General features: G+C 33.8%; 1 protein-coding gene across 1 annotated transcript in view; it reads left to right on the top strand.

Annotated features, from left to right (window-relative positions):
• The first annotated feature begins 298 nt into the window (after positions 1–298).
• Positions 299–15,968, top strand: part of LOC145681912 (uncharacterized) — a 53,427-nt gene continuing 37,757 nt past the window's right edge. The window contains exons 1-2 of the mRNA XM_081753516.1: positions 299–395; positions 14,581–14,816. Coding sequence (XP_081609642.1) covers positions 383–395; positions 14,581–14,816 — 249 coding nt within the window. The 5' untranslated portion in view covers positions 299–382. The remainder of the gene's footprint in view (positions 396–14,580; positions 14,817–15,968) is intronic.

Genomic DNA, 15,968 nt, shown 5'->3' with positions numbered 1-15,968 from the left:
ATTAAACTTCCGGTACATGCTGCAACAAGTCTCTCACGACATGTGGATTTTCAGTCAATGAAATTAATACTTACTGTTAGTTTCCCCTGTTTGCATTACGCCAATAGATGTACCGTGATGTTTGTACTGTAATTGAAATCCCCACCAACCAAGGAAAATATTGCATTTTTTTTTTTAAACTAAATATCTAGTGGTATTATTAGTGACATTAAAGCTTTCTTGTGATATTCTGGTGCATAGAAGTCATAAACCTAGCAGGAAAATGCTCGGAAGTTGTTGGCAACACTGAAGTTGAACAGTGAGCGATACGCAGCGTCCATCACAAGCAAGAAGTCAGCTTCTAAAGAAGTAAAAGAAGTAAAAGTTTTCTTTTTGCAAGAAAATGGCTGATGATGGTGAGATGCTAAATATATTTGAAGATTTGGAGAATGTTTCTAACATATTAACATAAAATTAATTATATGATATGTGTAACTAATTGCAAATAACTTCTCCGCTACAAATTACAATGGCTTCCGGTGCAACACTAACACGTGCCAGAAGCGTTGAGAAATAACTTCTATATTATTTTGCAATGTTTTTGCATAAAAACAATGTAAAATAAAGTTTAATTTTAACTTGCATGAAATTTCATTTTGACTTTTCTAACCTTTTAACTTACAGTAGGGCATTAAATTTGCTTTTAACCTTGAGATATGTGGTGCTGTATGATAGGCGATTTTATTATTATTATAATTTCGGTAATACTACTCCATTTTCTATCTTTAACTTTCTTTTACAATTATCGCAATATGAAAATACATGAGTCCATAGATTTGTCGATAAATGCGCGAAGATTTTTTATTTTTAAAAATAACAATTTTTCGTGTCTTCCAATATGGCGGTAGATCTGTTGAGTTGTATGACTTTAGAAATTAAAAGTTTTATGCAACTGACTGGCCGTGTTGATCATGGTAATGAAATACATATAATTAATTATTGTTTCAGGGTAGCCCTATAATTTACTTGATTATTTAGTGTCTCGTTATGGTGTCTGAAATTACACGCTTATGTTTTTTTTCACTGGTACAATCTGTTACCAAGGACGTTATTATGGCGGATAAATAGGTGGGATAAAATAAGTATTTTTACGTTATAGTTTACTAATAGTATTTCTTTTCCACTGAACAACTTTTTAAATGTATGTGAAGATCTTTTAATAGTCATTGCATTTATAAAACTGAGTAAGAAATAATGTATGCTTTGGTTAACAACTGACACTTGCTATCTGTGAATATTGTACAAGTGAGAAAGGTCGGCCATATTTGCTGAAAGACTCCGTACGCGTCATTTTGAAGTCAACCATAATCCACGGTTTTTCGTATTCGCTTTTTCGTGTCGAAATCCGAAAGAATATTGAGACTTAGCTACATATTAACAAAGGGGCTGTGAATTAAAAAAAAAAAAAAAAAAAAAAAAGAAGAAGAAGAAGCTTGGTACGTGATACACTTCCCGTGACTCATGCACTGGCCGCAGCTGATTCTAGGCTCGTGTTGTCATTTTTGCATGGCAAAACATACCGTTATTCAGCTGTTGACAGCGAGTATTTCTAATATTTGTTAGCTACTAAGGATTTGAACGTAGGAAACCTCTCTGATCTATTAAATCAACTGTACATTTTCAGATTATTACTATTTTTATTATTACCTGATAGTACTACTACTGATTATTGTTGTCATAGTAGTAGTAGTAAAAATACCAGTAGAAAAAACGGGGGGCATGGTAGCTCATTGGTAGAGCGCTTACCCTTGGTGTGTTGGGTCCCTGATTCAATCTCCGGCCAAGTAAGTTTGTGGTGGACAACATCGTGTCCGTGGGTTTTCTCGGAGTACTCTCGTTTCTTGCCGACACTTTTTCGTTTCATTAATTCTTCCATCATCACTCACTTGCCTTAATCACTGTCTTCCTTAGCCTAAAGGGCATAAACGTGGGACGTTAAACTGAAAGATTTCATTTCATTTTATACCTGTAGAAAACGTTGAAAGTAGTGCTGCAAACGACATCGAAAGAAATGTTATTAAACATGACAACATAAATTAAAAATTAATTAATGAAATTAATTTTTCAATTTAAATCAGTTTGAAGACTGCGAAAACAGTAGACTATATGCATTTAAAGCATAATACTACTAATACATGTATGGTACTAAGAAAACAGTATATACATACATTTAAACATAGTATTACTAATAATTTTCAGCATCTACTAATTCCTGCCACTTCTTTAAATCTGGACGCTCGCCTTCGTAGCCGCTAAAATTCAGCTTAATTGAAAGATAACCATTTTGTGCACTATTTCCTCCAAAGCATACTTTGGTCATAATTGCATTATCTTCCAGTAAACTGGAAAGAGGACTGCTATCAGATCATCTTATACTAATTTCATGTAGGTCATCCCTGCTTGTATGGATAAAGTACGCACTTATGTCTATAAGGAGAGTAGGACTGCCTGCCATACAGTTTAACCATAGCAAATGTATAGACTCGTGTCTGCACCCATGTCATCATTCTGTACTTCATTCCAGCAAGAAACGATCTAGAGGCATTGAGGGGACATCGTACGTTGCTATGAGGAAGTTATTATTATAACTTACTCATGGGAACTACCGGCATCCTTTCTTCCTAAAAAAAAAAAAAAGAAAAAAAGAAATGCTGTATGTGTGTAAAAGAATGTTGACCCTGCTTTGTAATTCTGCACCGTCTTTTAAGTAGATTTAATCATGGCGAATATTCTCTTGTCTTTTTCATCGAGTATATGGGTAATATATAAATACTTGAAAAAAATCTGTCTGCCTTATAAATAGAATACTATGAAGCAGACATGTTTTCTTTATGTGATATACGTACAGAATTATGTGACGCGATTATAATTATAAAACGAAATAAATTAACTCCTTCTAAGCAAGAATTAATATGCATGGTATGTCATGGCATAACTTGTTAGTTAAAGTTAAATATAGGCTACTATATCTTAACAACCATTTATTTATATATTACATAAAAATTACTTCTTTCTGTATCCGTTGCTTTATGTACACTCTAAACTTTCTCAAGATTCCTTTATATGTCTGTATTTACGCAATTTATGTATACATCTATGCTTATCTTTATACGTTTTACTGTTTAGAACATTATATATACAGTATATTTACTTCAGGGTAAGGAACGTGTTATAGATTTCTTATGATTATCGTTACTATAACATTATTATTGAATTATACAGTAGATAGTGATAAATATAAAACCTGTGTCATACAAGTATTTTTTACGGTACAACATACTTAATCTAGCTATTCTGTTGTTACATTCGAGAAAATAATGCATGTATTTATATGCATGTTGCATGATACTGAATTTCTATTTATCTTCACCTGCATGTAAGGGCACCGATCCTGGGGGCCGTGGGGCCCAGGCTCCCGGAAAGATCATATAGGCCCTCGCATTGTATTTATGAACATACAATATTTGACATAATTTGAATGCAATTTGTCTTAAAATCCTCATATATGCCTTCTGCATGTGAATGGGTCCCCCAAATTTACAGAGAAATCGGCGCCCTTGCCTGCATGTGATGTATTTGCTTACGAATTTTGTCAGTATTTATTTGCTTGTATTCTGTGGTAAGGATTGTTTTATACTTATAGATATCTTTAATTGTATACAGCACTGTATTTCTGCTTCTCGGCTACTCATAGGGAATAAAACAAACTGTATTATTTTGGCTGTATCTCGGTTTAAAATGGTTTCAGCTAAATAATCTGACAAATATCTTTGGCAAGTACAGGTTATTGTACGAGTTTTTGGTCTCCAAAGAAGCTCCTGACCATATGACATGTGTCTATAGAATTAGCTACTCAATTTTGTAGAATGTATTGCGTTTATTTGCTCCAGTTTAATCACAGTACCTTTAGAGACAATAACTGTAGCTGAGATAATGATTGGTCTCACTGTAACTGTTTGGCATTTCCATGTCTTTCTGATTTCGTTCGTCACGTTTTATATTATCTAATTTTCGTACCAAATGTTGTACGTATGTCATGAGTCAATAGTACTGCTATATCTGTGAGAGTTACTTCTTGGTCCATTTTATTCATAAAGTCTTGTTGGGTCTGTTTGCAGTACCGTGACATCCGTTTGGATATCTCCATCCCAGTAGAGTTTGCGTTTATCGTTTTCAAGTACAGGATTTGGAATACAGTATTCTTATTATTAAAAATTACTATTATTGCTAGTAGTAGTATCAGTATTACTAGTAATAATGAAATTACTGGTTCCTGTTTTAAGATGCTAGCAATTCGGTTTTATTACTAAAGTTGCTGTCTTGTCTTGACTATTATGCCACAATTGCTAGGTTCTCAATTCTGTAAATATACTCTATTCTTAAGATAAACTAAAACAGTTTTTTTCATCCAATGTAAAGTTGTTTTTAATGAACTTCCAACGAGGTGCTGGTAAATAACCTGCTGCTGCATTGATGCTAAGTTATAGGATACAGAAATCAAAAGAACATGGTTAACACTGGAAAAGAAACAATTGTTCGTTTTCTTTTCTTCTTACTTTCAATTATTGTTATTATTGGAATTACAACCATATGCATCTGTTGCACTGGCGTGTAAAGTAACAACAATGTTATGATTTTATTTGACAAGAGTCCTTGCACTTTTACAATTAAGAATGACAATGAGACTTGTACTTTAACAATTGAGAAATGAAAATCAAAAAATGAGTAAAGTTAGCAACTATTCATTTTGTATTTGGCACAGATATATGTAGACAAATTCTCTATACGCAATTCAAACTGAAACGTCACAAACGCTTCTCTCACTTCTCTTGTTTTACGGGAATGAATTTTTAATCATAATTCGTCTCTCACTGTTAACATCAATCACAGTTAGTTAATTTTTTGGATTGAAGTTTAGCATCCCTCTTATCACCCAGACTATATGAAACGTGGACCTACTAATTAACATGAGACCCAATTCACATGAGCTCCCACTAGGAAACGAACCTGGGTCTTCCGCGCTTAAGGCGCGTACTTTAATCATAAAACCACGAGGCTTAAAGGGCATAATCTTGGGATCTTAACGAGAACATTTCTTCTTATTATTTTTAATACAATTTACATTGTGCGTCACTGCTAGGCAAGCTGTAACACGCGGGTTTTATAGCAGAGGTTGTGCTTATGAGACTTTTCGAGGGCAGATACATGAGTTGTTAATTGAAAATGGCACACTCAAACTTTAATCATACCGTAATGATGCTTTTAAGGATTGAAAAGATCCGAAATTGAATAAAATGTAGCGTACATGGAAGGACCTGTTTCTTGTTTTTCTTCCTTCCTTTTTTTTTTGTTTTAGTGTGGATTGGTAAATTTGTGGAGGATTGCGCTCAAGCATTTGCAGGGCACGGGAACTTCTGACGTCACTGTTGCGCTACTGTCAGGAGAAATCGAACAGAATAGATATAATTTGCTAATTAAGAGTGCATTTTTATATAATAAGTAAATAAATAAATAAATAAATAATATATTTGAACAGAATAAAACCACCAGCTTCTCAGTTTGGTAGTGAACGATATATATTTTGATGTGTCTTTGGCGTGGAGACCAGGGTTCGATTCCCGGCGGAAGTTCATGTGGTCCGGATCCCACATTAAGTTGTAGGTCCTCGTCTCATTTAGTCTCGCTCCTAAAAGGGATGCTAAAGTAATAAAGATCAAATTAAATCGAAAACTACTCAAGGAAAGTTCTCTTAGTAACTTTCTTTTTTGTTTAATTCGATGAGACCTTGGGCGGCGGTGGCTCAGTGGTAGAACTTTTCACCTCTGGTGGATAGGGTCCTTAGTTCGATTCCAACTCGCGCCAAGTTAGCTTTGTGGTGGACAAACACCATGTGTGTGGGTTTTCTCGAGGTCCTTCCGTTTCCTCTCACTTTATTCATTTCACTATTTCATTCATTTGTCATAATCACCGTCTTCTTTAGCCTAGCTGGCATAAGCGTGGGACATAAAACTTAAAGATTTCATTTCATTTTTTCGATGAGACCATCCACTGATATTTCGTAGACTATTATAATCCTAAAAAAAAGTTTGAAAGTTAAATTTGATAATAATAAAGATGTAACTGTTTCGCCAACTAACTGAACATATTGGATTCATCAGACTAACTGACCATATTGGATTCATCAGACTAACTGAAGATATTGGCTTCATCAGACTAACTGAACATATTGGATTCATCAGACTAACTGTACATATTGGCTTCATCAGACTAACTGAACATATTGGCTTCATCAGACTAACTGAACATATTGGATTCATAAGACTAACTGAACATATTGGATTCATCAGACTAACTGAACATATTGGATTCATCAGACTAACTGAACATATTGGATTCATCAGACTAACTGAACATATTGGCTTCATCAGACTAACTGAACATATTGGATTCATCAGACTAACTGAACATATTGGATTCATCAGACTAACTGAACATATTGGCTCAGTTACTTGGCGAAACTGTTACACATTTATTATTTTAAAATAAACGTTTCCTTGCTCAGTGATTTATATTTGTAGTTTAAGTTATTTAAGGTTACAAAGCTAGTATGAACATGTTAGTAATTTTGAATATTATCTTATTAAATATAGAGTAAGTGTACCAGAATATAGACACACTATGGATTGTTTTGTACTGTTTTCTACAGTAAATTTGTTAGTTTGTATCACAATACTATGAAAGTTAGAAGGTGATCATACGTCCCGTTTTAGCCGGGACAGTCCCTTTTTTCCACCGTTGTCCCGTTTTTATATGATTCTCAAACGGGACGCCCAAATGTCCCGTTTTTAAGCAAAAATGACTCAGGTGTCCCGTAATTATTATTCAAAATATAAATGGTCAATGCAAATTCTACACTCTTTCGTACCAGCACTCATTGGGAGGGTTCAGCTTTGTTTTGTGCTTCAAGTGGAAATTGAGTTTGAATTCTGAGTGTTCAAGTAGTTAAAAGTATTGTTGGGTTGTACTTAAGTTAGAAACGGCGTGTTATCATTCTTACTTGTATGTTTTGTAAATTGAAAACACTGCTGAGTCCCAAAATGCAATGTGGAAGTCAGATATATAAGCTATATAAACACCCCGCCCCCGGTCACCGATTCGTTGCGTCCCGTTTTTAGAAAGTAAAAGTTCTGGTCACCTTGAAGTTAGCTCATTTGATAACCAGTTACTTATAGGATTTCTGTTAGCTGCGAACTAAAGGGAACCATATATATATATATATATATATATATATATAGATCTGCAACTTAACCAGTAATGGACACACGAGAAATCGAAGCATGCCAGTAATGGCAAGTAAAGGACATTTATCTTTGACGTGGGAAAAGTCCAGTGATTGTAGAAAAGAAACTTACTGCAGTTTATTAATAAACAAATCATCGTGTCGGGCACTTAGGGATCTAAGTAATTCTAAAATTCAAATTTAAAGCTCAACAAAATTATGTTATGCTAACACATTGAGCAATAATATTTAAATAATGAAAGAAAAATTCTCGCATTAAAATAATAACCATAATAAAGAAATACATGAAAGTCAAATCAGTAACTGTCTTAGCACAGAAGCCTGACGTATGGTCATAGTTAGGGGTTCAAGTTACCCCGCAACAATGAGTTCAACTTCCTGTCTTAGTGTTCTAATTACCAGGTTGTTCCGACGTCTCTATTGATATTTGAAGGTGCACTTCCTTTCTCTGTCGTTCTCCTTATGGCATTGCTATTTTTATTTGGATGTAATGACCCTAGGTAATACTTCTTTGCCACCATGTTTTCCTTACTTTGCTTGGTTGTGACCACATGGAAGCTCATTTAAACGATTTTCTTTTCTTTTTTTTTTTTATCTGGTGTCAAGCAAAGAGGATTAATTTAATGGTTTTCGGTTGAGCAGCCTAATTGCACTGACATTTCTTCCACAGAAAAATCGGATGCCACACAACTTTCTTGCTTTTGTCGAGCTTCCTCTAGTTTCGAGTTCAGATTGTCGATGCACTTGAAGTCAGAAGTTGCAATGAGCGATTGGCTATATCCAAGAGCGCACCCAGAAATTTTTGCCAAAATGAAGGGCAGGCCCGTATCCAAGGGGGGTCAAGAGGGTGGCCCCCTAATTTTTTGGTGGCTCCCCCTAAAATTTTTAAGATAGGCTTGCAAATGAATTATAATATGGTGATGAACTATAATATGTTTGGATCTGGCCCCCTAACTTCTACCGCCCCTCCTACATTTTTGACTGTCTACCGACCTGGGGAAGTATTCAATACCACAAGCTACTACGTCTATGCAGTATTGAATGAATGTTATTCTGTACCCGATAAGTAATTCTAAAATACTTATACCTATATTTTGAGAAAAAAATGACAGAACTAGATTGTTTTTATAACAAAAACATATTAAGTGTAAAGCCAAATGTTCGTGCTACATCAACCATTTCCCTGTGAAATAAGTATACTAGTTTTATTAAGAAAATGTACAAATATATGTTGAATTAGGAAGTTTTTTTTGGGGGGATACTCCCTCCCGCGGATGCTCCCCTAGACAGATCCATCCATCCACATTATTAGACCCTTTAGTTTTAGGAGCAGTTAAACAGTTTTCATTCTTCCGTACTTCAAATAGCGACTGATCTCGTGGCTTACCATTTCAGGTTCCTGAACATCGGAAAGTCTTGCGCTCTTTTTCGCCGATGAAATACCCCGAAACGTGCAGCGAGTTACAAGTTGTTGACATAAAGTGGCCATCACAATTACACTGAGAAATAGGTCCTGACTTAATAGTCATACCTTGCCATTACTAGGGACATCGACAATATAATATAACAGTATTGGTCACTCCTTTAGAACGACGCCAAAATATTAAATGCAGACTCGTCATTTGAAGGTGTTACACCTTACTTATACTGTACATATGTTCTGAATATACTAATAAATGTGAAGTAATTTATCTAAATTGGGTCACCATTTTAGCAGCTGTTAAAAATATCCGTACAAATGCTAAAAACTAAATTTTTCTTAAGATTTAATATATATATATATATATATATATATATATATATATATATATATATATATATATATATATATATATATATATATATATATATATAATTCTTTAGCAACGCAATCTGACTTATCATAAACGTGCCAAAATTTTTAATTCTGAAGATATATTCCACGTTCGTCTTTAAACACTTGAAAGTCCTATTGTTATTACTAATAAAAAACGTAATTGCTCATAATTGAAATTACACTAATAAATTATTGCTAAGTCACTTTCATAATGCAAAGAAATTATTTAGCTAAATACGAAAATAAAATTATGTATTCATTAGGTTAATTTTCTATTCACAGCAAAATATATGTTGACATTAAAAAAAAAGAAAGGAAAAGTCTGTAATAAACATTTTATAACAGTTCATCCGGATTAATTCACAAATTTCTTAATAGTTGTCGCTGCAATCGATTTTCAATTGTTATATAATTATAAAATCTGCAATAAAATAAATTTCAGTTGTTCTTAGAAGATTCCGCTTAGGTGTTTAGAACAATAGTTTCTGAAATACTAAATCGCTATTTTCTATGCATACAATCTCAAGATATACATAAATAGAAATCACGTATCACTCGTATTCTATAATTTACATTTCATTACTTAAAATTAAACATACATACAATCAGAACAATTTAACCTGGGCCACTAAGTGTACATCTGTACCAGAATCAAAATAGGAAGGTAGTCAGATCTGAGTAATTGTAGAAATTAATTTTGTAAACACCAACAAAGAATCATTTTAAATAAAAGTATCAATTTAAACTGTATTGCACTTGTTCCATTGATATTAATTTGCTGTAATTATATATGCGTTAATAAGTAACATTCTAAACTGTTTGAAGATTTTTATCAATACTGTAATTTTGAAGTCATTGAATTGGAAAAACAAAATCACATTTTCATTTGCTAAGGCTCTTCCATTCTGATAAGATATTAATTGTAATGTAATTTCAAACTCATCCGAACAACTTTTGAAATTTAAAATAAAAAATATACAAACTGAGTTTCCATAAACAAATTCACTTTCAAGGAAGTGAAATAAAAAGATGAAAGTGAAAATTACAAAAATACAAAAACAAGAAATTCATACAGGTGGAAAGCCGAAAAATCAACAGTATATAAACTAAACAATAAGTAAACAAAGGGGCAGTCAGTCGGTCAGTCAGAACGGGCATAGTTGGTCGACCACTAGATTTGGAAAACCTTGTCAAGATGAATCTCAGCTCATACAAATTATCCTGTAAGTAACTTTCATTTAATTATGCTAAGAAGCGACACAAATGAAGTTCCATGCATGGAGGTCTTCCTCCAGGACAAGCTTAATTGTTTTAATTCATAATTTCTGTATTTATTATTTTGTAACTTAGTTCAATTCTATGTAACTTGTTATGATAATAATTAAGATGCATCTAAATTAGTTTTTTTTTTTTTTTTTACCGAAAACACTAAAACCATTTCAATTGTTCAGTCATTCTCATGAAGTATGCACATCTGAATATAACAAATAATAAACAATATCCTACAATCATTTTGTCAAATTAGTAAACATAATCTGTCTATTTTAAAGTTACGAAACATAATTATTTAAATACGCAATAACATATAGTGCAGTGCTCAGGAAGAGTCATTTTACTCTGTGAAAGGGGGAATTGAAACATAGCCACAAATCATGTTAGTTGCCTTTTCCAAGCTTTCAAAATTTGAATTTTAAAAATAATTTGAACTGTAACATTAAAAACTTCCAAAATGTTATATTCATTTTTACTTTAATTTTGAAGAATCCTCTAACCCAAAATAAGGATTCAGTCAAAATAATGATCAAGATTTAATAATAAGCAAGGTGATTAAATAAATTAAATCAGTGATAAAATAAATAAGTACTTTTTCACTTAAAATGTCTTTTCCAAATTAATTTATTTAATAGATTTTCTTTAGCAAATTTACTTCAATAATTCTTTTTGAACTTTACTTATTACACTTCAGTTGCCAAACATACCTTACTCCTGCTAAAACTAGCAAAACTGCTAAATATATTCCGGAACGGACATGAAACACAACTGACTTCCGTTTACAATCAGCATCAACTTCTTAATCTCAACCCCAAAAGTTCCTCAAATCAGGAATTCACACGCCAAACAATGTTTACATTAAAATATACGGAAATGTAAACATATACAAGACTATGAATATAATCCGCCTGCTTTAAATAATAATCATCGAAGTTTCTGAGTGAATAATTTAGAAAATATTTATCCTAATTAAAGAAATCGAATATTTAGAATACCATAATACTAAATAAAAGTAAATTTACATAATATAGAAGAATTTTTCTAAATATATGCATTTCAATGGGTAACAAAATTGATCATTAGTATCAATACACGCACGGATAAACTAGTCAAATCAGAACAAAATTAACTAATTGAACTTGGAATGATTGAATAAATATTATTAATATACGAAATTTGCAACAAGTTATGCTAATATTATTTAAAAAGTTAACACTGTAGGAAAAAATAAAAATAAAAATGGAACTCCTACAGAACATATTCACTCATCTGATTGAAAGAAGAACCGATACTTTAGACGCTGTGAGCGAAAATACAAACTCACCTGCCAGTTCAATCTTACAGTGGAAAATTTTGATTCTGACGTATGCGTGACTATGCGTTGTTGAAGCAGCAAATTGTAGAATACCCGACGTACAGCAAACGCTATGTTTACTAGACTAAGCATAGAGTGTGCAGGCGTTAGGCAAGTATTTGTCCGAGCACTCTGCATGATTTCATTTGCTTATTATTTCACAAGAAGTCCAAAGTACCCATTACTGGCACACTGTCCATTACTTACCTTACATACTTTTATTTTGTTATGATTACAATCTAAAGAATGATTAATGTATAATTCGTAGTTTTATTTAAATTGGTAGTGTGGTATAATTGAATATTTCTTTTAGGTTTACAAAATAATTAGATTTTCTCGTAAACTACGCACGAGGATTAATACTCGACCATACCATTTGGTTTTTCCTTAATGAGATCTGGCGATTGGTATATTCAGTGGCGGCGCTAGGCTCGTAATAATAGGGGGCCAAGAGAGGAGGCAAGGAAAAATTTTGGGGGAAGCGAGGCAACAACACTTGTTTGCTTTTATTATTATTATTATTATTATTATTATTATTATTATTATTATTATTATTATTATTATTATTATTATTATTATTATTATTATTATTTAATTCTGAGCTGTGACTGCACAGCTTTATGCTTGTGAGTAGCAAATGAACATCGGCACATTTTTGGACACACTTTAATATAAGCACAACACAAGAACATAAACTAACAACAAATATTGTGCAGAAGCATATGATACAGATACACTAAAGTGAATTGTAAATGTTAGAAGTCTATATGCTATAAAAATGCAGTCATGTCTAAAATGATTGTCGCCTATTTGTTGTTTTAGGAATATAATTTGATAACGAATTTGACCGGTATTTCTTATAATGTTAGTATGTGTATAATAGGCAAAGATATGTATGTGGTAAATTTCGTGTCAAAAGACCAGTAAATAAGAACATAACGAAAACAAACTTTCTTGTCCATTTAGCAATATTCTGTTTTACCCATTCTAATTTTTATATTTATAATTCCTTCCCTATGAAATTTTCCACAAATATACACATAAGGATTGTACACATAGTAACAGTATTAAAAGTAATCTGCAAAATCAGTATCAAATTATATTCCCACAAGACAGTTATAGATATGCGACAATCATTTTGGGTATTACTGTACTTGAAACGAGAAGTGACATACATCAATATTAGAAAGGTATGTAACAGTATTATGAAAGCAATTACAAGTAAAGAAACATTAATGTCCACTACCATTAGTTTTTAGTTTTTCTACAAGGTGATGTTTTTACAACTCATGGATTTCATTTGAGTCTAGAATTTCTAGCTGAAGTCCGAGTTTCATGCGGTTTGTGCCAAATGATCAAGGAAGGATGGGAGATTTATGAGACTATGTATACTGGTTTAAGTTCATCCGGGGTAATATTGAAGCGAAATTGCAGAATACAAATTAAATGTTAGTGGTAACACAAATAAATCACATGTTGAATAGCTATAGACAGTTTCTTGGGACAAACGATGGAGAAATTTCTTGAGCGATCTAAGGAGTTGATAGGTGACATCTTCCATAATACCCAACTGCGGGGACCGATGCTTCTCTGCTTCACTCAGAAGCGATCCTGCTTCTTCCAATTTATTCACTTAGCGACCATATTATGTTCCTATCTGGAGCAGAACGTGAGGCAAATTTGTTTCTAAATGCCCTTTGCGAAACAACAGATTCCATTTTCCAAAAACTCTTAACGATAAACTTATGTCACTCCAAAGTATACACTATTCTCATTGTGCCTGATCTTACACAGTAGCACAGAACTGTACAACACAATGCCCAATACAACGGCCCAGATTCCTGTTTCTTATTGACCTTGGCGAGATTGTTATCTAACGAAGAAAACTCAAATCTCCACACTGCACCCTACCTCATTCCAATTGTAAGGTACAGTGGCGAATATTTGCTGTTTTTCTTAAGGCGTGGCCAATATTATCCCGGAAGAATTTAAACCAGTAAGCATAGTCCCATAAATCTCCCATCCTTCCTTGATCATTTGCCATAAACTGCATGCAAATCGTACTCGAGTTAGAAATGAAATCCGTGAGTTTTTTTAAAATCACCCTGTATAAGGTTGTGTTCATTGTAATGGCTGTAACTTTCTTATTATAACAAATATTTTCATGTTATTTGCAGAAATATAAAGGGTGTTATATTTATATTATTTAACTATATAACACACATGTGGCTGCACTTTATCAATAATTATCAATAGACGGAAGTACAAAGCGATTATAAAATGTTCACATGGAAACATGGAAATACTTAGTGGTTAGCCATACTCAGAAGCGCTTAGTTAATTAGGGATCACAAAAAGCATTAAAGAATATGTTAATGAACAAAGGTAGCTTCTATATCTGTAAACACGTCAATGAACAACAAAGATTTCAATGTCATGTTGACTTCTGTGGCAAATTCTACGGCAGCAGTTCGTGATTGAGTTCACCGGTTGTACATAGAGAAATGTGTGTGGGGCGAATGGGGAGCGAGAAAAATGCTGCGGTGGCGGTGGCCCCTTCTCGCCCTCGTAGCGCCACCACTGGGTATATGTCTTACCAATATGATATATGTCTTACCAATATTGGTATATGTCTTTGAATTTTTTTCTTGCTCGACACAATTAATGTTGTTGACTTAAAAAAAGTCATAAAATCCTGGAATCCACGGTATGTAGAATACACTGAAAGGTAATTGTACAGAATCAGTGTAATTTGTTATAATTAAAACCTTAAGATTAATTAAAATCTACTCTTTTTAGGTAACGAAGAGAGACCTGACCGAAGAAGTGTTATAATTGAAGTCGGAAGTCACGTACGTGTCAGGGTAGTTGAAGAGGAAGATACTCGTGATGAGGAATTTGAAGAACCTGATGTACAACAACATGTAGAAGATTTTGCAGAGGGAAACCCGCAGGAGGAGGGCATTTTCCCATTAGCTGACTTTCTTAACGGACCAGATAATCACCGAATACTCGGAAGAGAGCTTCCGGGAGAAGTAAGTACTTTCTTTTCAGATCTTTCAGATAACGGCAGAGGGAATTAGGAATTAGATTTCTGGGTTTTCAGGCCATGTTAGGCCATCACGTATGAGGGATGACGTTCCTCGGGTATTACACTATCCAAGAAAAGGAAAGGAAGAAAGAATTGGGAAGGGAAGAAAGTGGCCTAGGATCTGTATGTTAGGTACAATCCCAGCAATGAGGAAAACCCGGGAAAACCTTACTCAGGATGGCCGACCTGAAATAGCTTTTCACTTTCTCGACCGAGTGTTCCCAAAAGGAATCGAACCCGGGACCGCTCGCACCAGAGACAAGGACGTTAGCAGAAAAGAGCAGAGAGGTTACGCTAGAAACATAGGCAGCAATGGCTGACACGGCTCAAGCCTCCCATTCTTCTTTACTACTGTTTCTTCACTCTTCATTCATTTTATCACTTCTTTTGTTATCGTTCACTTTCTTTGATTCATTGCCATCTCCTTTTGCTTAATGGTCCCGGGTTCGATTCTCGGTGGAACACTTGATCGAAAAAGTGTAAAAGAAGCGTTTTCAGACCAGCCATCCTGAATGAGGTTTTCCTCATTCACACCAGGCAAATGCCGGAGCGGTACGTAGCATATAGGTCCCAGGCCACTTCCTTTCTTCCTTCCGTTTCCCCGGATAGTGTGCTCCCCGAGGGACGTCATCCCTCATATGTAACGGGATAAATGGCCAGATGCCGTAAACCCAGAAATCTAAATCATAAATCCAAAATCCTTTTGCATAATGTCCAACATCAAACTCAGATATGATTTTCTTATTATTTTCATATTTAGTCAGGAAGACAAGATGCAATCGGGATTCTAATTGAACGAAATTTTCTGATGCTTCTTATAAATCCAAAATCTTCTTGTGGCGAGGGTCAAACACATTTTCCAAAATAGTATTAATTATTTTCAAACTTAGCTTTCAACAATATAGCTCAGTCAATCAAACAGTATGTTCGTCAACTCGACATGGCGCTGAGCTAGCCACGAAGAAACGATCCGAAAATCAAATTTTGTCTGTGTTACTAAATTAAAATAGTAGACTTTACTAAACATGGCTATTTACATGTTCATAGTCCTAATAAAATGATCTTCCTTGAAGACATCTTCACCAAAATCGCAATT

This window comes from Thermobia domestica, chromosome 3 (genome assembly GCF_964235325.1).
Source record: "Thermobia domestica chromosome 3, izTheDome1.hap1.1, whole genome shotgun sequence".
NCBI lineage: Eukaryota > Metazoa > Arthropoda > Insecta > Zygentoma > Lepismatidae > Thermobia > Thermobia domestica.
The sequence above is the reverse complement of the archived record's forward strand: the minus strand, read 5'-3'. Positions and strand labels throughout refer to the sequence as shown.